The sequence below is a fragment of the Ammospiza nelsoni genome, chromosome 15, assembly GCF_027579445.1.
Source record: "Ammospiza nelsoni isolate bAmmNel1 chromosome 15, bAmmNel1.pri, whole genome shotgun sequence".
NCBI classification, from domain to species: Eukaryota; Metazoa; Chordata; class Aves; order Passeriformes; family Passerellidae; genus Ammospiza; species Ammospiza nelsoni.
The window spans coordinates 9,516,493-9,540,217 of NC_080647.1; the positions used below are offsets into that span (position 1 = coordinate 9,516,493).

The following is a 23,725-nucleotide window of genomic DNA, read 5'->3' on the forward strand; positions in this document are numbered from 1 at the left end:
CAGTGATTTTCAAGCTTTTTTAATATAGAGGCCCTAAATATATTCCAAAGGAAAGGTAAGGTAAAGTTAAGCCTTGTGGGTTTTTCTCCCTTAGTTACTTTTCTTGAATCCCTTACAGACCATGGCCCTCTGGGGCTCACAGACCGTAGGCTAAAAACTGCTGCAGTAAACTCAATAATCAAGCAGTGGCACTAATATTATTTATAGGCAGTCATTCACTTCATGTTTGTTTTGACTGTCTGGACTGCAAGCTTTTCAGGGCAGGAACTGCCATTTTCCATCAATAGTGCTCAACAGAGCAAGAACTTGATTTCAGGTGACAATACTGGAAGCCACCAATGAATAACAATAATGAATGAACACAATGATTGTCCCTTAGTGTCAGGAAGGATTCCTCCATGGAAACCAGCAAGCCAGAGACCTGATTACTGTGAGGCTGAGGAGATAAAGGAAGTTTTACTTCCCACTACTGAATCTATCATTTACATATTTTTGCAACTATTTTAGTCATGTTGGGTGTAATGGGTATCTCTTCCTATAGCTATTGTACTTGCAAAAAAGTGTAGTTAGAGTGTATAGAATGTTGTAACATGCTTGCTGTCTTACAAGTGGTTGTCCAGACACTGACACAAATATTGTACCCATGCTGTTCATTCCAGAAAAGTGACATTTCTAAAGATGAGGCCAAATGTGTTTACAGATATATTTCTGAGTTTATCCAAGCTGAAAGGTACTTCTCATCTTTTGAAATGTCAGACTGCTGCTCCAAGAAAAATGAGTACAAGAGATAGGGCCACTGTTGCACAGTTCCATTTTTAAATGAGCAATATCTGATTGAAGATCCCAGGATTCATACAGTTCAGTGTTTTGCTGTGATATATTGCCTGCACTGGCAAAATGTAGTTGAGTGCACTGATTATTTGCTTCCATTGAGTACCCACAGCTATCCCTAATTTCTAGTATCCTTTACCACACTTCTATCTGTTTAAATATCTGTGATGTTACCTGAGGGCTGTACTTTCTAAATGAGAGATTTAATAAGCTGCAGGGCACACGTTCACTAAAGAGCTGCTCTGCAGATAGGTAAAGAGAGGCATAAGGGGAGGACAATGTAGTGAAAAGTCTCACTGTGAATCTGCAGTGAGCAGGTTCTCTATGTGCTATGGGAGCAGATGGGGAATGGCAGGACTGAGAATGTCAGAAAAATCACAATCTATGTCTCCTGGTTCAACTCCCACTGCCTCTACCTCTCCTAAAACTTCTCTTTATCTCCTGTCTACTTTAGGGCCCTCTACTAAAATCAATGTGTAATACCAGCCCTAATAGCATACTGTTCCATATATATGTATCTTCCATATATGTATACCTTCCTGTATATGCTGGCTGGAGATACTTTTGTGTAAAGCATCTCTTAAGGGTATGGAATGTGGAATTTTCTTTTTATCATAGGTGAACTCAATAGGTAATTTTGAGTATTTACCTCAAAATTGCTTGGATATGAAGAATACAGCACACCAGGAAATCAAAGAGGAGAGCAGGACATTATAAATTGTTAATATATCATTTGACTGTTACAAAACCCTATTTTTGTTCCTGGTAGTATTGGAATTGTGTTAAGAGCTTGCTGCAAGATAGTAATGTGTATTTGCTATTGCTGTTGAAACCTCGATTAAACCCCAGTGCCAAATTGCCCAGTCTACTCTGAGCAGAGGAACCACTTTGACCCAGCTCTCTGCTAGAGCAAGATGACTTGTTTAGTTTAATATTGTTCAGTACAAAATTAAAGGTTAGATTATCTGTAGCAGCTGCAAGGTTTAAGTGTGGAAACAGCACTGTGAAGGATCAGGTCAGCCAGCTTCCATTATAGAAGTAAAAGATGAAGCAGCTTGGAAAATTTGCCTGCAATTTTTTGATGTTTATCTTTTAGGATTCCCTTTCCCATAGTGAAGGTGTCTGTTGTTGATGCTTATTACAAATCTCTCTGCTTGACACAAACTGGTCTAATTTCACGGCCTTTTCATACAATTTCATCACAGTCTCTCTTCTTTTTTTCCCATATGATACCTCTCTATAAGAACAAATATTGACAGATATTTTCTGCTTGTACAGAGAATAGAGGTACAATAATAATTAAATGGCTTTTAAGTAAAACTAGTACTTTTACTTCAGAGAAGACAGGGATACACATGAAATTTGTCCTAAAGAATCTATTCCATGGGGAATTTTACCAGATAAGATTTGTATAAACCGTATGTAAATAATATCTGGCTATAAATAATAACAGTCCCTAAATAGCACTTAGGGAAAAAAATCACAAGATCAGTCCAAATCAAGGAGAGTAAGATCCATAAGAAAACCCTGGTCATTTCCAGTTGGCATAGGACAAGGAACTCAACTTGCTATCATTCTGCTCTCATGGTACATCTCAATTTTTCTGAATTTTTCCAGCATCTTCTTCATATCTGACCTCAGATGTCTTTCTTCTGGAGACACCCATGGAACATGCTGGAAAGCTCAGCTGTGTGTAACATGGTGCTTTAAAGGGATGTTAGAGAAAGCAAATCCGTTGTTCCCCCTCTGCCTTGACTTTGGAAAGCCATATAAAGAGAGAGGCTGGAGGGTCTTACAGAGGCAGGTGGTGCTGCCTCTTAGCCCAGTAATTTTCTGTCCAAAGCAGCAAACAATATTGAATGTTTTGTATTGAATTAAGTTGTCTTTAATGAACAACTTAAGTGACTGTGTGGAGCTCAGTACTTCTGAAAAGGCTCCAGACCCTGGTATGTGACCTACCACAAAGCCAGGCAGGAAAGTTCAAGCCTTCCAGCCTCCTTCCAGGTAATACACCCAGGTGTTTAACTGGTTCACATGATGCTTATTAATGGGTACTTGTGGTCTCATGTTGAGATAGTTGTAACAATTACTAAATATGAAAATTTTATTTTAGTTAAGGACAGCATAGAAAGAAGAGAGTTAAAGTGCAGAGCTCTCGGTGCAGTATCAATGTCTAGTAAGATTTTTCTAGTGCATTTTTGTTAATAGAAACTGTTAGAGTTTCATGTAAGTTGGAATAAATTTGCTAAGTGCAATAAGTCTGGTATCAGATAGGATTTGGACAAACACTCCCCTACACACAACCTCTCAGAGGAACTCAGTGTCACACATTTTATAAAGCTGTGTGTGGTAGATTAAGTCTATATTTGCAGCTGCAGCAAACATTTACACCTAATGATGACAAGTGTATCCTCTTTATGTCATAAACAATTGATTTTGAAGCAAAGATAAGAGAATTATATATTATGTATTTCATCTGTAAAATTAATTAACTTCTTTGATTTAGCTGAGAAAGGTGATGTTTTCTGAAGTTCAGCTTTACTGAAAATTGACCTTTCCATCTACAAACATACCATTTAATTTACAACAGAAACAAAGCCTTCAAAATTGTATTTACTCAGTAACTTTAATAAAGGTCAACCCTTTTCAGAAACAATTGTAAATGTGGCATTTAGCCTTCATATTTTGGAAAGTGTTACTTGAATCTTCACATCCAAATAGAACATTGTCTTTGGATTAAAAACAGCTAAATAAATAAGAGGAAAGAAATTTTACAAAATTGCCTAGATCTCAGGTGTTGTAATTAGCCTTTAGCCTTTAGTCCTGGATTGAAGGACAGGTGTTTGCCAACAAAGGTGGGAACCTCTCTTGGAATAGAAAATGTGAATTCCTTCCAAAAATCACACCTCTCCACTCCCATCCCAGGGAAAGGAGCCAAGGCCAGCCCCTCAGCCACCAGCCAAAATCTCAGTATTTCTGCCCTTCCTAAGAGAAAACCCTCCAGGTAAGAGGGTAGTCAGCAGTACCCTCCCTCCCACCTCTGCCTCTTCTTTTGTCTCTTAAGTAATATCATTCTTAGCTCTTAGTCAACTAATGAGACAAAATTCCCTGAGAGAAAGAAAAAAACCCAGGAAAAATCCTAACCTTCAACACACTTTTCTACAGGACTGCATTCTTGAGTCTTCTGTGACTAAGGTCAACTAATGTTCAATACTTCCAGTACATATACTAAGAATGAATATAATATGGTTTAAAAGGTCCACCAAGTTCAGTAGGAAATAGAACAGGCTTTTTCTTTGACCTTTAAGAAGGAAACTTGGAAAATTCATGGAAGAAAAGCCTATTCATCTGAGATACACGGGCCCCAGCAAAGCACTTTAGTGTATGGTTGACCTCAAGTGTGAGTAGCCCCACTGCAGTCAGTGGGTCCATCCTGTACCTGAAGGCAGCACTAGTTATTTATGTGTGTTGTAGTTGAGCCCTGGAGTGTCAAGCTGGAGCACAGCCCTGCTGTGTAATGAACTAAAAAACAATCAAACAACAACAAACACCTAAACAAAGCCAAAACAAAACATCCACAACAAAACAAAAACTGTAGCAAATAAACAAACAAAGCCACCAAAACACACACACACAAACAAAACCTTACCCAAAAAAACCCCAATGCAATAGATTATTCTAAAAAGCTGAAATTTTCAGGGTAGGTTCATTTTTCATTAAGATCTGTCTGAAATGAAAGAATCTAATTGCCTGGTGTCCTGGTATGGAAAGCGGCATGCAGGTATGGAAAATACCATCCAGACAAAATTTCCTTGTTCTTTCTGTCTCATCCTTAACTGTATACCTGGAAGGACTGGATTTTTAAATCTGACAATTCTCAAATAGAAACTAGAACAAGTGGAGGCTATGTGCATGAGAACAGCTCGGACTTTTCACAATCTAAAGAGGAAAGAGCCAAACAAGAGAGATAAGAAGGGATTTAAATCTGGTTTGTTTTTTTTTCATTCCTGGTTTCTCTCTGAAAGACCATTCTTTCTTAAGGCTAGACCCAGACAGAAATCTTTCTGCCATTTCACAAGATGCTGTAATAGGAAAAAGATTTGGAAGTCTCTGACTTTCTGAAGAAAGCCCCATCTCTTACAAGGAATTTGTGATCTGTTTCAATGTGTGGATCTCATAAGCAACTGCAGAACCCTTCCAACAGCTTCAGTGAAGAAAGGATTTACATAAATCCAATAAAAAAGCTTACATTTGTCATCATGTGATAACATTTCAAACTAGCATGTGGAAAATGCAGCCTAATAGAATTAACCAGAGAATTGGATGGCTCAGGACATTTCAGTCAGATTAATACTAATCTTACAATGATTTCTAGTGTGAGGAAACTTTCTCTACAAAATAAACATACTGGAGTCAGTTCAAAAATGTCATAACTGTTGACTTCAATGCTATTACACCTGGAATGTATTAAAATTGTCTTTACAAGAGCCCTCTTCTTCAGTTTTTAACTACTATTAGTCCCATTGCCTTTAAGAGCCTAAATTAGTTGTGAATGAATCCAAAGATCTATTTCTTTGATCTTCTTCAGAGTTGAATGCTAGTCTTGTGTTTTGTGGACTGAGCACTGTGGGCTAAAATTTAAGTTTGAGAGCTGCTGAAGCAAGAAATTGTTTTGCAGTGGCAGCATAAAAAAGCCTCTAAAACAAACTCAGTGTACAACATACAACAGGGCTAAGCCAGAAATATCATTCTAGATGCAGAAACTGCTCTGGACTGTTGAAGTTCCTTGTGGGTTCAGCAATATATAAATTCAAAAAGCTGCTTTCCTCTCAAACATGTCACCAAAGATGAATCAGCTTCCAGCATTATTCATTCAAGAGAATCATCATAGTCTTCAATCTTGACATCAGCATCTGACCTAAACCTCTGTATCCCTGAATCTCTTGAAACATCTTCATTCAGAAGCAGTTTAAGCCCTGCAAGTCCAATGCCTTACCTTGTGTAAGTGGCACTGACATAACTCTTCCCCCCACCACACTGTGCAGTCCTGAGGAATGAAACACATGAGCAGAAAGGAACCCACTTCAAAGAACTCAGCAAATAAAGCAGCTAAAATTAACATAAGTAAAAATGTTATTTTGCCCGGATATAACAAAATGAAACACATCTAGACTGCTTCAGGAGAATTTCTAGCAGCTTTTCATGGGAAGACCAATTGCATTTTGTTATGAGCATAAGCACCTTCACCAAGCTGCCAGGCAGCTGCTCGGATCTTGGAGGCACACTGTCAGTGTAGGTGGACAATCCAGAGCCATGACAGATGCAAAAGAACAACTCCTATTTCCTGGAGCATGATGCCTCATCCTGCAGAAAGAGGAAGGGATGCACATTCATCTTTCCCTTTGCTTCTGGTGAGTAAGAACTGTTGTTGGTGTTCTTGCAGCACAGTGAAGGTTCCACGCTTTCCATATTTTGAGTTTTATATTCTTATTTAAGGTTACATTCTTGGAATTCAGTTGGTCCCTAAAATATTTGTAAGCCTTCACTAGCTGCAGCAGACAGTCTCACCAGATTCATTGTGTTAGATATGGTAAGACCTCCAGAACAGAGCAGAGATAAGGTCCTGTTTTGTTGGCTCCTTGAAAACAGAGCTACATAAGTGTGTGGACAAAGACAAACTGGAAGAAAGTAAAGACATAACACACAAGTGAAGAATGCCAGTGCAAAACCAGACAGGTTATAAGTCTTTTTTTGTTTAGCTTTGGGTTGGGGAAAAGGGACAAGCTATGAAAAAAATTACTATAGAATCCTTAAGGTTGGAAAAGACCTCCAAGGCCATTGAGTCCAACCTTTGAAAGCACCATGACAAGTAAGTACTAAACAATCACTGAATAACCAAAGGTCCTTTATTTCAGCTGCTCTATACATGCTTTATTTAGCTGGATTTTCCAGAGAACCCTCTCACACAGATTTTGATAAAAGCTCTTTCTTGCAAAGAAAGAGTATTTGTTGCACCTTATCCCATCCTAACTGTATCGTTTTGCACAAATGATGTAGGTGTCTTGGTGTGAACTGAAATATTGCAAATATTACTATACTAATTCCAGTTTTATTGTCTCAGTACTACTAAAAATTGTTATCACTTCAGCCATAAAAGGTGTTTGATTCTCTATGAATTAACAGCTCCAATAATGAAAAGGACTTGTTGGAAGTACTTGACAGAGTTTTTTTTACTGTAGAGGAGATTAGTAACATTTTGGCTACATGAATTATTTATCTCACTACCAAAAGAATCTGAATTCTTCATGAAATGGTCCTGATAATAGGGGTTAATGATACAAGTCCTCTTGATCTTTCTCATGCTCACAGTAATGCTTGCTTCGCTTTCATAAACTGACTGTATTCTCTCAATTCTTCCAGGGCCCTTTGCAGCATTGCCACTAAAGCTTCAATCTCACTCAACACAGTAATTAATCTCAAAGCTTGCTAGAGAACTCTTTGCAATGTATTTTAAATGACACTTCTGTCTTGTCATGTGTCATTTAGACAGCAATGAAATGGCAGTGGCTGCCACAAAACTTGAAGGACCAGACTGTATATATTGGATCAGTCAATATATACACATATACTATTATGTAGCAATAAGGCAAAATAGTTTGTTCCAGTCAAGTTTTGAAAGTCCTTTAGTATATCCTTTCCCTTTTCCAGAACAAATTCCCTTCTAGGCTCAAAAGGGGAGATGTTAATGTTTGAAAGCCTCAGTGCTTTGAAGATGAAATACAGTTTAGTTTAAACATCAGAAGAAAATAAAAAGAAATATGTGCATGTGCAATATGGGTTAATAAAAAATAAATGTTAAGTCAATAGATGTGATTATCTAAAAGAAATACTAATAATTGCTACTTGTCTTACTTTGAGTCTGAAAACAGCTTTCACTGCTAACGAATACAATTTGGTGCAATTTACTATGTTAAGATAACATATTCAGCAATATGCACTGCCTTGAACCAAGTAGTAAAAGCAATCTGCAAGTGAATACTAAAAAGGTTCTTGTACTAATGAAGAAATCTCCTTAACACAAAATTTCAAGAGACAAATATATCCACTGTCAAGCACCAGCTGTTCTAGAATTTTGTGTTTATCTTATAGAGGCTGTAGGTACTAAAAACGTGCCCTTCACCCTTTCAGACTGGGCATAAATATTTCAGTAAAGAGAATTCTGAACATATTCTGTATTTTGAAAGAAGGGTATGAAAAATCCTGTATGTGTTTGTGTAAATACACTCAAACGCTGCAACAGTATTTGTTGCTTGTAATGGTATTTTTGAATGGGATTGGTCTTTGGAAACTTAGTCACAAGGGACTGCAGCTACTGCACTTGCAAATGTTAATGCTTCTGGCTGCTGTTCCAACGTTCCAGCAGCCTGCCAAAGGGTGATTGGGAAGCATTTGGCGTGCTGCACTATCTAGCTCTGATCACATTCCCTCATATTCTCCTTCTTCCTTCTCTCCCTCCTTGGTTGACACAATTTTCCACTAGCAGTTTAGAAATTGAAGAGAAAAAATAGCAAGTTTCCATTTATTTCTTAATATTCAGAAGTCCCAGTGATCCTTCAGTAGGAGGTTTGCGTATGAAAGGATGACAAGGTTGGGTTCTAACCAAAATTCATATTTGGAAAATGGAAAAATATGCTCTAAGCTTTAGAGATTATTAGATGCAACAACCCCAGGTTTCTGTTCACCTGTTAATGTAATCCAGGCAACCAGACAGCATAAAGTTATGCAAAATAGACCAAGAGTGTCCTATTAAAACCACAGTCTTGCTTAAAAGGTATTTATTTTCACATTCCTTCAAAAGAAATAAGCAATAAAGATACCATCCTACCTAAGAAAAGCATGCAAAAGGCAACAAAAACTGTGGCCAGTTATTGATATCTCAGATGTCATATTTTGGTGCTCAAGTATTTTGTATCCCATTTGCGGTTTCTATGCTGCCTCACGCTCCTTGTTAACATTTGATTAAGACATCACATAGTGACTTGAAGGTGATATGGCAGCTGCCTCTAGGCAATTTAAAACAAAAAAATAGAGGTGTGATTGTGCCCACACACATATGGACTGTATTGACTTACACAGAACTGTCCTCTGAGACTGGTGACAGAAAGCCAATGAGTCTGGGGCATCATCTGTGCCCTGAGAAATGCTGCTGTGACTAAAGATTCTGCTGCCTTGTTTGGAGCAGTGTATTAACTCTCGCATAAACTGCCTGCACACACTTCTCTATTTTAAATGCGCTCCATTCTTTCATGGTTTTGTGAGCCTCTGTTTGATGACAAAGTAGCTCTTCGCTTGTCAAAGGCTGAATGCCACTTCTGTACAGTGCTGGAGCTTTTTGTGCCTAACTATCAGTGCATGCCAGTGTTCAACAGCAAAGTGATGAATTCATAAAATGTGCTAGCTGCTCAGAATTAAACATTCTGCACCACTGGGATGTGATAATCATACTGACTTTTGAGAAAATGTTTTGGGGTTTGGTATTACAAAAAGTCTTTGTGTCTTTAAGTTGATGCTCTAACCCTTACTAGTAAGAGGAGACCTCTGCAGCATCCCCTCTATGCCCCCCACATTCCCCCCCACTAAAGAGTGTCCTTGTTGATGTGCTCAACTTTTGTCTAGAAGGGCTAGAGAAGGATTCTTTTCCCGTTTTATAGATGCCAGCAACAGAATAAATGTTCTTTCCATCAAGACTGTTTTTGGAAAATAAGATATCACGAGTATTTGAGCAAACAAGTATTCTCACTGAAAGTATTCACACAGCTGTTTTCAGTGTTTGCAAAGTGTTTGCAAACCAGTCAGGCACAGATCAGAAACAATGATGTATGATGAAGGTGACCAGTAACACTTCAAAAACCCGGAGAGCCAAGACTTCATTCATTCAATAGGTAAGGAAGATGAACAGCTCTCTTGCCTTTAATTCCTCTGGAGGGTTTTTCACATGAATACGTATATGCAGGCCCTGTTGTTCTCTTTATAGATTAAGTTTTGGAAAACTGAAAGAGTTTCTTATTAATGCTGAAGGTAGAAGGTGAAAGCACAGTCATTGACTATATGTAGTTACAAAGTATATATTTTTCTATGTGTAGGCATTAACTTGCTTATATCTCTGAATATAGTGCTAAACAGTTGCTCTCAGCAGTTTCTCACGTTTATTTGAGCACCTCATTCAAGTGATGGACTCCTGGAGGCAGAGCATTTTATGTCAGAGAAATGAGAAGAGCTGCCCTGAGTATACAGCAGACAAAATTCTCTAATCCAGACCTGCTTACATATAGGCTCCTGCATCTATATTTCACACAAAGTCACCAAGCTTCTGAGAGTTACAGAGTTTCTGCTGCCCTCACTGATTTATATTGTTTTCAGGTACCTAAATTAGAAACTTGATTTCAGGAGGTATTCACAGTTTAAATGTAATGCAAAATGCAGCTATTCAGTGCAGATATCCTGACTGCTTTAAAACTGTGTTCAGGTGTAGAGTCAGTTGATTAACTGGGGAATCAGAGTTTGTTTGTCATCTCTCTATTTCAGTTTCTTTACATCAGTCAGTCACCCCTGGTTATGAAAACACAAAACTGCTAAGCTTTTTTTTAAAAAAAAAGTGTATCACATAATGTGTTCTTTTAGTGTTTGAGCCTGTGCCCATTGAGGTCAATGACAAAGCTTCTATTGACGTCCATGATACAGAATCAGGCCCCAAGGCTCAAAGAATTGGTGCATTGTTAATCTCTTGGTGCTAGCAGGCAAAAGGGCTTGTAGATGCATATCCCACTGCCAATAAATGAATGCCAAGCAGTCAGCATTTCTTGCACCCAAAGAATACATACTTCATATCCCTATAGGTTTTAGAAGTCTAAAAGAAGTACTGCCCCTCTCCAGGCTCCCAAAGCTAATTTCTCTGCCTTTGGATTAAAGCACCATTAATGAACAACACAAATTTTGCTGAATTAATCTGACCAAACACAAATCTAGCATATTTTTTGTATGGAAGAGAGGTAGTCTGTTTGTTCTGTTATCTCCTCTGTCATCGATCCTGTACAGTACATTTTGCAGGGTAAAGTTTTGAAACGATTAACTGCCCTGTTCCCCCATAGCACTTCACACATCTGATCGATTTCTAGTCATTTCATTCAGCCCTGACCTTGCTGTGTTACAGTCATTTCTATGGTTCCAAATCCAGTTAATCTGTGCTCAGTGTCTGAATTTACAGCTGAACAACCAAAATATTTAAATATTAACTAACCTTTGCTTCTTTCTAAATTCTTTTTGGCTTCCTAAATTGTTATGGTATGATCTCAGTACTTTTCATGTGAACTGTAGGGACATATCCTGAGGCCTGTAATCCTTTCTTTGGCAAAAAAATCTACTGAAGACGGAAATACCTTCCCAAAATCTGCAAGGCTATTTAACTCAATCTCCCATTTTTTTTCAGGAAACAGATTATTTAGAGAATACCTATTGATGTCTTTGAAACACTGAAAAGCATTAGGCAAGGGGCATAAGGATTGGCAAGGATATAGGCAGTTTTCTAAATCTGAATCCATAGATAAGGAATATTATCATGTTTATGTGAAACATCTTTCCTTTTAATGCTGCTCCTGGAATAAAAGAGATGCTTTTGACATCAAACTACTTCTCATCTCTAAATCAATTTTTGATTTAGAGTAGAAATCATAACATCACAGAATGGTTTGGTCTGGAAGGGACATTAAAGATCACCCAGTTCCAACCCACCTGCCAAGGGCAGGGATACCTTCCATTAGACCAGCTTGCACAGGGCCCCATCCAACCTGGCCTTGGACACTTCCAGGGATGGGGCAGCTACAGCTTCTCTGGGCAATCTGTCCCAGGGCCTCACCAGTCTCACAAGAAAGAACTTTTTCCTAACATCTAATCTAGATCTACCCCCTTTCAGTTTAAAGCTGTTCCTCCTTGATCCATCACCACAAGCCATTGTCAAAAGTTCCTCTTCAGCTCTCTTGTACTCTACCAAGGTCCCCAAAGAGACCAAATCTGCTCTGCTGAAGTTCAAGGGAGTGAGCTTTCTGTGTGCCCTCCTTGCTGCCCTCAGGATCTAGAACTCCACCACTTCATGGTCACTTCATGTCCCTCCACTCAGCTGATGGAATCATGGGCTCTACTGAATAGAAGGAAAAGCCATTGAGCTGAAATACACACTAAGCCCCACGTGAGCAGTACTGCCCAGAGTGGAAAATGTATTCCTTCCACACAGCCACTTAGCAGCACTGCTCACAATTTTCAGAATCAGTTTTGCTGCCTTTTGTGACAAAAATAGGCTTTCGTTTCTCTCTTGCCTCTGTTTCAGAATGAGCTTTGTTTTTCAGAGAGAGCCAACACAGCTTCCACATGACATCAGATTCTTATAAGCAACTTCAACAGGACTGTAAGTTTCAGAAGTTTCAGTGTGTTACACTCAATAAACCTCACTGCCAAGTTCCAGGCTGCAAGGACGTCACTGGGGGTGCAATTAGAAGGCAGTGGTATCACACAGGAACCATTGAAGGCCTTGTTTAGCCTTTAAAGACTGTACTTGGTTGTGAGATTGGGAAGGGAAAGAATATGACTTGACTCTCTCAGGGCCCCAGACAACTTGGCAGAACTAAGATCTTGAAAGTGCATTTTTAATCTTAAAAGGAATATGTTTGGTACAAGTAATCAAGAGATAGATAGGATTCCACAATTCTGTTTTCACAAAGCTGCTGTGAAGTATTTATTTCTGGGTCAGTTGGAAGCACTCAACCTTCTGAATTAGAAATATATTTCCTTTGTGGGGAATGTACATATACATGTACTGCATGGGTTTTTTACTTGTGATGATCATGGCCTAATCAAAATAAAATTAGAATAGTATTTCCTCCTTTTTGCATTTGACATCTAATGACTTGGAGTCCAATCTGATGTCAGTGGTGGTTTCTAATTCTCTGTACAGGGGACCAGAACTTATCTCAAGCTTACTTCATATTACTTACTTTATATATATTTTTATATTTCTAGACTTATCAATTAGATCTAGCCTGCTGACCTTGAGACAGTATGTGAACTTTGAAAAATGCTGTTGCTACTAAGAGCTGCCAGTCAGCTTCCTGGTGGCTTTTTGAGTAGTCTCAGTGGTCCTGTATGTTCCAAAAACCTCACTAATTCAGCAAAAGTCTTTTGATGAACACGAACTAAATTGAGAGGGTAGATCTTCCCTGATGAACCAATTTTGGAAATTTTAGTTATGTTTTGTCATCAAAATGAGTGTTGCTGACGGATGTGAGAAGTGCTGTCAGCTGATCTTTGTGGTTTTAGCTTACAGCTACAGTTCTAACAAAATTATTTTCATGTATCTATTTTAGAAGATCATTATCACCTTATTTGAAATATAACATAATCAAGGCATATGTGAGTGTAAAGTTATGAGGACCAATGACTATTTGTAAATATGAGAACTATAGGAATAATCTGTTATGAAAAACTGGCATCTATATTCCATCCTGAAAATATGCAGAAATTTGTTGACTTTTGGTTCATTATTGTGCAAAGTATGGAAAATGTATTCACTGAGAACAAGTGAAACAGCTGGATTCTGGTCTTGCTTTAAGTACCAATCTCAGCACTTGCTAACTTCCCAAAGTCATCTCCAATGTGAAATAGCTCTTTTAGCCTGTGCAAAGCTCCTGCTGCAGTTGAGGAGGCTGTGGCCTGAACTAAAACAGCAGAAGGTATCTGGAGAACATGATCACACTCATACAGCCCTGTGCCCATGTGAAGATGTCCATCGTGGCCCAATGTTTACTTGGGCTGACAGTAGTTCCGCAGGAATGTTTCTCAGGCTGTTAACTGTCAGTAACTGGAGTTTCGGTAAGTATTGACTCACACACTGTTCTGGAACAATTTCTGCCTTTTCTGAAATTTTTTTCATCCTCTGAATTACAGTGCCATCCCTGAGTCTCTTTTTCCCAGTTAAGCAGTGTCTTCTCCCCAGAAATTATATGTAAACTGCCCTGTTAGAGAAACACCACTGGGCTGGTAATTATTTGTACAGATCTGCCATTGACTGCTGGCTGAACAGGAGTTGAGACAACTGCTGGCACTCTGAGCCATATTTTACAGCTACCCATTGTTGTATTTACAACAATACAGCTGGCTGAGGTGACACATCTCAGCATTCTTCTGCAGAGGGACAGAGCATGTGGGACAAAGGTCATCTACTGAGCAGAGGTATATATTCTGGCAGGTGGCTTCTAGTAAGAGCCAAGTGGGAGATAAATGATTCAGAAACTACAGGAGATGACAACCTTGAAAAACTCTAGTCATTATGGTTCAATTCACAAAAATTAGAATAATGCCCTGCTTCTTCCTTACTTAGCACAGATACTTGTTTTTCATTATCTCAACACATTAGTGAATCCATAAGAGAGAATATTTATCCTCCAAGCTGAATCCATAATCCAATCAGATGTATACAGCAAACACATGACTTCATGTGTGCCTTAAAGGAAAACCCCTCTGCTTAGAGGTTGAATTCAGCTGCAAGAGCAAAGCCAAGTTCAAGGTTCATGTATATTTAGGCATAAGGGATTGTGTGAAATTGGTGCAATGGGGTAGACCTAAAGCTATGAATGAGATTGCACTGAAAACATATCCTTTGGTGCTGCTGTCATTGGATTCCACCTTTGACAGCAGAATTTTTCCCTAAAGAATAACAGAAACAAATGCTTTCCAAAAGATTTCCAGTATGTCACTTTTCATATATACTTAATACTTCAAAACCTTATAACAGCATTCCAGAAATTTACAGCAGCAACGGGATCTATTTAGCAATGCCTTTCCAGTAATCTGTGGGTTGGTTTTTTTTTTCTTCAACAGCATAATTATGTTAGAAATAAGGAAAGCAACTGTGTATTCATGGTCCAATTTAATAGGTCCCAATACTTTGCTAAAGCACTGCAGTGGATCAGTTGGAGTTAATTATTATACAAGATTACATTGCAAATAACAGCAGTATATCAAACTAATGCATAATGTCTGCTTTGCAACACAAAAGAGAGAAATTTCAAATTTAAGTCTAAAATTATGTCTTTGCATTTCCTCAACTCACTACATAACACTTTAAGTATTAGAGCCCCAAAGAAACCTTGTGTAAGACTGGCCACTTCTTAGCTAACCCTTATGTGATAACTGCCTACAGCTGATAAACAAGAAGGTCTTAAGGACAACCCTGAATTGTCTTGCTTTGGGGAATTTAATTAACTGATTAATCACTATGAAAGTAATTGTGGAGGTGGATGCTGCTCCAAGTCAGTGTCATAACTTTGGTGCAGGAGGCAGTGCTGTTGTTTCTGAAAATAAGTGATTTTTATGTAAATGGGTTTCAAGGTAGAGCTATAAGGTGATCTCTCTGTCACTTTCTTCTTCCAAAAAATTTTTTTTAAAAATGCATGCTCTTGTTTTTTAAACCTTCCAATGTATAATGAACAAGAGTTTATGAATTATTTTAAACATAAAAATTCTAGTCCTTACTTTCCTGCTGTTCCCTAGCCTCCCTTTTATCTCAACACTATGGATATGTAGGAACAAAATGGGCTATTAGCTTTATTCAAAGACCATTGAAGTCAATAGAATGCTGCTTAATGAATGTAATGGTTTTTAGATTAAACTCTAGGTTTCTGCATCACAAGTACCAAGGAAATAGCATCTGACTCATGGAAAGGAAGGACTTGACTTGATTTGCATTCATTGTTTTGTATTTGCTAAAAGACATAAATTATTATCTGAGATTGAGCATCCGTTATGGTTTGATATTCTAAACAGTTCTAAAGAGTTCTCTGTAGCACCAGAGCCTCCAGTAGCAAGGGGAAAAATCACACTTGATATTCCTTATATTTAGAATGCAGTATAACAGGTAAAATAATAATTTGAAGCAAGAACTTTTTTATTTTAATTTTTTACTCTTTAAACAGGGTTCATCATGGAGTACATATGCAAGTAAGCTAAACAGTAAAAACAAATGTTAAATTGAAGATTTGGGAATAATTTTTAAATTAAAGGAGTGAAAGCCTAAATTTTAGTCTCATAGAAGTTAAATCTGATACATAGATCACTCAAGGGTGCACAGCCTTGATCAGAATTTTTGTGCCATGAAAAATATATTTACTGCATTTACACTGCAGAAAAGTTGAACAGAGATCATTTGCTCTACTCCACAGCAGTATTTATTTCATTGATCTAAGGTGCTTTACACTGGATTAGGATTTGATCCAGTATATTTTGAAAAGCAACAGAAAGAACTGTGCGACTGTGAACACCAAACAGATGGGTGCCCCTTCCTTGACTTTGCCTGAGCCAGTTACACTGTGAAATCTGCTTTCAAACTTCCTGAAAGCAATGGTTGTATAAACAACAGAGCTTCATCATCAAAAGTAGGGTGCTTTAGCAGCATCATGAGTTAGGCCAAGTTCCTAAAAATAGACATTCAGTGATACCTTCATGTTAGTGTTTGAGTGCTAAGCTGCTATTGAGTGTTTATGAGGACCCAGGAGAACTCAAAAGAAGACTCTAACAGTTCACATGTTCAAGAGCAATTTTGGGTTAAACTGCTACTAAAACAACATCTAACAGAAGAAAATAAATAAATATCTCTTTTCCTGTGAATCAGGTCTGTAGACTCCTTGGGACATTTCTGGTCTACATCTGAAGAATCCACCAAAGGTAATTGAGGAGAGTAAATCTACTGCCAGTCAGCTTTGGTTTGCGATAAAAGGAGCACTGCATATCTTCTGGAAAATGCTTAAGACTCTTCAAGTTTATATAAGGTGAGAATTGCTATTACAAAACCCTTCTGCAATTGTGGGGGGTTTTTTTGCTTCTTATGCCTTCTGTTGTGCTGAAAGAGCAATCAAACAGGCAGTCAGTTTTATGCTGTAATTATCAAGACCCAGAACAATTGCTACAAGGTGTGACTTACAAAACCTAACTTTCAATTAGGTATGGAAGTTTCATAAAGTATGAGAATACTTCTGTTAACATTGGCTATATTGTTAATATCAGAACTTTTCAAATAATAAGCCACTGGGTTTCTGAGTGGCTTAGGGTTTCTGAAGGATTTGCTTTTCTCCCAAACACTGTGGATTATTAGAATCATGTTGTTGTTCACAACAACCTAAGTGTACAACTGTAACCATCTTGTACTGTCAGTTCACCTCACTGAAATCAATGAAACAAATCATGTTGGATGAAATTCAGCTCTGTGCAGATGGACAACTTAGGTGCTTCACAATGTGACAAAGAATGATTTTGTTGGGGGTTAGGTTTCTTGCTTTTTTTTCCTTTTTACTTATAGAATTTCTTCCCATAAGTTGCTAGGAAGCACGAATGACTTAGTACTTAAGAAAGAACAGAAATGACCAAGCTCAGGAGAGGAGAGTATCTGGTCACACTTCTCTTCTCTGGGAGATTCTCTCCAAGGGGACAGATACCTGGAGAATTAGGCAGGTAAAGGACGGGGGCTGGGGGCAGCTGTTAGCTCTCTTTCCCTCCCTCTATAAATTCCTTGTATTGACAGTTTGCTCCCATCTTTGGTGGTTTTCTTCCATTTCTTACCTTGTTAGACCTCGAGCTGTTGGAATTGGATGGGAGGCAGGTCTCCAAGTGAGAGGCATAAAAAGGTCTTAAATTACCAGAGCCACCCATTCTTACCACATATGCTGTATGGACCTCTTTCTTCTAAGTCAATGCTTTCTTTTCATAGCAGTTACATAAGGAAATCTTTTCACATTCAAAGTGATATTTCTTGGGCAGTGACAAAGCAAGGGAGAGACCAATATCCCACAAACTATGTTCCCCAGGACGAAAGAAGACAAAGTTCATTTTCTGTCTAATTTCCTTCCCATATTAACTAATACCTTATTTATATTAATTAAATTAATTCTAAATAAAAAGAGTGTTGATTCTATACCCTAGTTCTGCAAAGGCTCACACCAAAAGTAAAACGGGTTCTTTGAAATTAAAAGAGAACTGAATGTCAGTTTTTTGCATGACTCTGAAAATCTTTTAACTACCAGACTGCTGGCTTAGGGGAGGATAGGAATATCTGTCTGATCAAGTGGATAAGAAAAATCAGAAATCCTTAAACCTCTAGTGAAAATTTTAAATTCTTTTTGTCTAAGCATCTATTTCTAAGAATCTATGTGCTGTTTTCCAAAGACATTTTCATTAGAAGACACTCCTGCAGACTTGAGCTGAAATGTGGTAAATTATGGTAATATACAAATGCACACAGGTAGCAAAATAGACTTTTGGTTGGCAAACAGTCAAGTGAAGTGATTATTCACTACTTGGATCTAAACTAGATTGTCTTTAAGGAGAATATATTTCAGTAATTATGTAAAAAAATTAAATATTCAGTGGTCAGATGTTTCACAATTGAAATGAGTATGAATTGAATATAATGCCCAAGATTTCTTGAAAACTGTATTCATAGGTATAAAATAAAAAGAGAGTATCCACTTTATTAACATTATATAGGGGATACAACCACATTTTTATTTGATTTACTGCTTCCTGATGTAATAAATATAGATGAGCACAGCAAAGTACAGATTTAAGTAAGAATTGCAGGGTTGTGTTATGGCAGCAGAGCCTAGTGTACAGTTAATCGGAAAGCAGAAGGTAATATAAATTGGTTCTGACATTATGGCACTATAATAACACTACATTTCCAGCACAGCTCTGTAGCTCTTAGAATTAGAAGTATGTATACTAAAGACACCACAAACCCAAGAAATATGGAGATATTTGTCCATACTGACTGTTTCCACATTTGTGTCTTAGTTGTGCAATTGTAATTGATGTGTTATTACTGTTATAGTCCATGTACAGTTCTGATAAAAGTTGTTGGACTAATTTGCTTCTGCTACCTAAGTTGAAATAGATTCCAGTAATGGAGTAATGACTTTTATTTATGAACAAGTTTCCTCTTTGACCCTCTTCCTATACAAACCCTGATGATCCTTCCTTGGTCTTATGAACATATTCTTATGTGCCACACCCAATTATTCTGCCAGAAAGTATTTGGTACAATCTTAACTCTGATGATCGGGGTAATAAACCTACTACACATCTAGTTCAGAACAAGTCTGAACTACTTGTTCAGACAAGTAGTCTCTGAACCTGTCTCTAAAACTAACCATTAAAAAGTAACTTTCAGAGAACTTCAGACATACTGTAAACTCTCATAATGAATAAGAGGAGTAAGTCTTTCTTGAGGCAGAAAGGAACAGCTTTTTTGCAATGAATTCTGAATATTAATCCCTACAGTGTTTTACTAGATAGTCTAATGCATTTACCCTGCTAATTCACATAAAATTTCCAACTTTTAAAAACAATTATTTTGGCAAGAATATTGTGTAGAAGACAGCTTTATAGATTAGCTGTAAACTTCACAGCAGAATATTTGTTAAACTGTCTCTCGTCTGCAGGTTTCTAATTTCATTTTATGTCTCTGTTATTGCCTGGTAATGAAAGGTAAACAGGAGAGCTTCAATAGTTTGTTCTATGGCCACTCATAATCAGATCTTAACTAGATGTCCTTTTGACCTGTTTTCCAAAATGAAGCTGTAAGGTCTGTATTCATTTTCCCTTTTGACACTGTACTTTCCCCTTGACTCCTTCTATCTGTAGTTTCATCTTGTCCCTGAATCCCTTTTCATCTTCACCTCTGTCTCTCCCCACTATCACTCTATCTGTTAACTGTTTACTGTAGAATTAATCAGTTTAGCTAATCATGCTGACATTGACATAAAGATTGGTTAGTTGTGTGTCCTTTGCTTTTATGAAGAAATAACTGGTTTAAAACAAGCAAACGAAAAAAGGTGTAAGATACATTTGATAATAATTTTATTAGCAATTATGACATTATTTGGTTCACAATGGGAGAAACGCAATATTTGTTAGAATCTCTCTGCCTGAGCTTCTCTCTTGCATTAGAAATAGGAATGACAAAAGTAATAAATTCTGCTTAGTGCAGTTGGGGTGAAGCCTCAGTAACAGAATCCTGTAGATTCTGCCATGACTTTATGCTAACACTATGGGTTTAGCCTAGTAACATCAGAAAGCACAGTGAGAATGCTGTGTCCCAAATTCCAGAGCATTTTTCTAATCCACTAATAGACATTACAATGAAAACACATTAGCTAATTATAAATCATTACCTTCTCCTGCTCAGGTAGATACTCTGAATCCCCAGTGTCCCAGAACACTGTAAATCATCTAAACATGAAGTTTGATTATCCTCTAAAATCTTGGTTGTATTTAGTAAGGGAAGGTTTGGGAAAGCATCTGGCATGGCCTCAGTTACCACAGAACTCATTAATTCAAGTCACTGAGCATCCCTAGCAAAGTAAATAAAATATTTCCATAGCATTGATGTCCACATAAAGGCATCATTTTGTCCCAGGACACTCTGGGTTCACTGTAAGAAAGATAAACTGGGATGAGGTCTCTGGATTTCTCCAAAGTCCATATGGAATGGGTGTTGTGCCATTTCTACCTGCTAATCATGCCATAAGGCTAACTGCATAAACAAAAAAAGCAAACTGCACATTCCAAATGCTAATGAGAATAATAACAACATGTGAGGGGCTTCAGAAGGTAGAATGTGAGTGATAATGGAAATTTGTCTCTCAGCACAGATATATTTTGGATCACCACAAGACTGTCCATTTGTAGATTAGACTGTGAAGCACCATCTTATTGGAGACAAGGTACCCACCCTGCTGGCAGTGTGTGAAACTGACACATGCCACATTCATTCATGGCTATTTTATCTCCTCCCTTGTTCTAACATCTATAATATTATACATAATTTCTTTCATAATTTTTTCAGTGCACCATCAGCTGTCAGTGTGGCAGGGGGCCATCAGCCTGCAATCCTTAGCTGCAAAGATGGAGAGAACTTTGCAAGAGCAAGTGAAGAGGAAGAAAGGACTGCTAGCAAAGCACACCATAAAAAAAGAGGACGGCAGGACTTTGTAGAGAATACATTAGAAATAGGCTGGAGGTGTGTAGAATAGGAAAAGGTAAGTCGTTTGGAACAAGACAGAGAAATTATTTGCTAAGAGGAACATGCTTCTGACAACTGTCCTTAATGTCTAAACTTCCTGTACCTGTCTGTAGCTTTCAGATCTGCTGTCCTTACCAAAAGACATTTGTGAACAGAGCACTCTACAGCAAAGCCAGGCTGCTGCTGAAGATGCTAATTCTGGGTCTGAAACTTCCTGGTTAGGTGAGCTGGGCCAGTGGCTCTTCCTGATTTTTAAATTTTTATATCTGTAAAAGAAGAATATAATCAGGCCTCAGGGGATGCTTACAGGATTCATAGGTAATATGTGTAAGGGCATTGAGCTTGAGGAGTGCTACAAATATAATCATGGACCTTATACCCCACCTGTCCATACAGAAAATAATTTCTTTAAAAAGAGAGATAAAGTGGCAACTGCCATCTCAATCTAAATAGGAAGCATTACCATCCACCCTGCAGTCTGATCCCTACTCTCTGCCTGAACTAGAACAGTCTCCATCTTCTGGGAATGATTCTCATGAAGGAACACAACATGAAGCAACCAAAGCATGCACCTTGGAGTGAGCAGGTATCACACATGTCACTAAAAGCATGTGTTACACTCCTGCATCATGACTGTGGTGCTCTGCTCTTCACCTCTACCTCTGGCTTCCTTCAAAAGTAATGGTTTGAATCTCTGATGTTGTTCATCAGCATTTGTGCAGTAATCTGCAGCAATCTTCAATCTTACACCTTGACTACTTACATGATGCTACAGCCAGCGGCACTGGTTGATTATTTTACAAATGCACAGCCAACTGCATTTAATATTCTCTCTAACTGAACTGAACATCGACCCAAATAATGTCACAGTCTAAGATTAAGGACAAAAAAAAGGCAGAGGAGCACCAAGGTAAAGTCATCTGCTGAAATCAGAGGAAAAACAAATATTAAGGAAAGAACAGTCTTTGCTAGGCCTATGAGATGGACAACGCCAGCTGGTATTGCTTCTCTGTCTCCCATTTCGTACAGTTTTGTGAGCCTCAAAGCAGCAAAAAGAAAAGCACTGGAGGATTCATACAGCAAAGTGTCAAGGAGATGGGTGAAAGACCACAGAGAACCTGACTGAGGCAGACACACACAGCAGCTCCCTGCTCCCCTGCGACCACCAGGCTGGCCCTGCCCTGCGTGCTGTGCTGGGGCAGCTCATCAGCTGACACACATGTTGTGTCTTTTTCCAGCATCAAGGATGAAACGGGAGACTTTGAGTTCCTTCCTTTAGAGGAGATTGGGAAGGACCTAACATTCCTTCGTGTGGGATTCAACTCTTCTTGTCTTTCTTCACTTCACAGCACTGTGGGCGGATGATGCTTCCCTGCTGATGCGCTGGCACTGGAAGAGGGATGGGGAGAACTCGGGCGCAGGGCCGGGAGCCCCTTCGGGAGACGCACGGTGCCTCGGCATCCCTTGCTGTGCCCCCTTCCAGCCCTCCCTCGGCAGTCCCTGCGCTCACGTCTGTCCCCAGCCCGCTCCCCTCAGGAGGGGCCCAGCGGCACCCGCCTGCCCCAGCCATCACCAGGCCTCCCGCCCCGGGCCCCGAGCCGCCTCTGCTGCCTCCCGGTCCGCAAGTTCTGGGGCGCCCGCACCGCCCACCGGGCACGGGAACCGGCACGGGCAGTACGCGGGCACCTCCCCAGCACGCCGGCCTCCTGTGCCTGTGCCTGTGCCGGCCCCGGCTCGGCTCGGCTCGGCTCCCCGCCCCTCCTTCCTTTCCCCGCTCCCTCCCCCGCCCGCCCACAGGCGCACGCACCGCACTCTCTCTCACATACACACACACACATCGAGCCGATGCAGCTTTAAAGGGGCAGCTGCAGCCCGGGGGCCGCCCCACGTGAGGCCGGTGCGCTCCCGCCGACCGCAGCCCCGAGCGCTGAGCCGCGGCCGGAGCCGCCGGGGCTGGGCGGGCCGAGAGGAGCGGAGCGGCTGCCAGCCCGCCTCACGCCAAGTTTGATCGATAACCCCCTCCCGGCCCGGGCGGAGCAGCCTCGGCGGCTCCGCTACCCACCATCTTTGGGGGAAGTCCCTGCGTTGGGGGGGGCTGCTGGCGACGGGCGAGAAAGGCAATCTCGCAGCCAATGAGCCCTGCTAGACTGGGGTGAAGACGAGAGCAGAGGGATTTGGGGAAGGAAAGAATAAAAAAAAAGAGACGAAAGGAGGGGGACCATCCTCCCCACCACCTCCGCCAGCATCGCCACCGCCGTTGACACCTCTCCGAGTCTCCAGTTGCGCCCATGCCTGTACCGCCAGTTTCGGTTTAGGGGCTGAACCGCAGGGGCTGAAGAAAATGGGGCAGAGCGCGCCCCGGACCCTCCTGCTGCTGCTGGCGGGGCTGCTGGGGGAGGTTCTGGCGGGGTTCCCCAACACCATCAGTATAGGTAAGCGCCCGCCGCGGCACCGCGACCCGCGCCTTCCCCGCGAGCCGGAGGGAAGTTGTGAGGAGGGGAGCGGGGGGCGAGCCCGGGCGCAGCGGGGAAGGAGCCAGCCCTGCTCCGCTTCGTTCCCCTTTCTGGGGGCGAGAGGCAGCGGCGGTGCCCGGGCTGCGCCGGCGGGCGGCTGCGAGCGGCGCCGGGCTGCCCGCACCCCTGCGAGCGGCGGGGATCGGGTCCGCGCTCTGCGGAACCGTGCCCTGGAGCAGCGCATCCCGTGGAGCACATAATGTGAGAGAGTCGTGGCGTGAATCTGTAGCGACGTGCCCGAAGCCGGGGCCGAGCGAGCCGT

The 23,725-nt window shown here is 40.2% G+C and overlaps 1 protein-coding gene across 4 annotated transcripts in view; it reads left to right on the forward strand.

Moving 5' to 3' along the window:
* Positions 1-22,920: 22,920 nt before the first annotated feature.
* GRIA3 (glutamate ionotropic receptor AMPA type subunit 3) overlaps positions 22,921-23,725 on the forward strand; it is a 141,620-nt gene continuing 140,815 nt past the window's right edge. For all 4 annotated transcript variants that reach the window (XR_009419473.1, XM_059482699.1, XM_059482701.1 and 1 more), the window contains exon 1: positions 22,921-23,382. Coding sequence is in view for 3 of the 4 variants with exons in the window: in XM_059482699.1 (XP_059338682.1) it covers positions 23,292-23,382 (91 nt within the window). In the remaining variant the exon portion in view is untranslated. The remainder of the gene's footprint in view (positions 23,383-23,725) is intronic.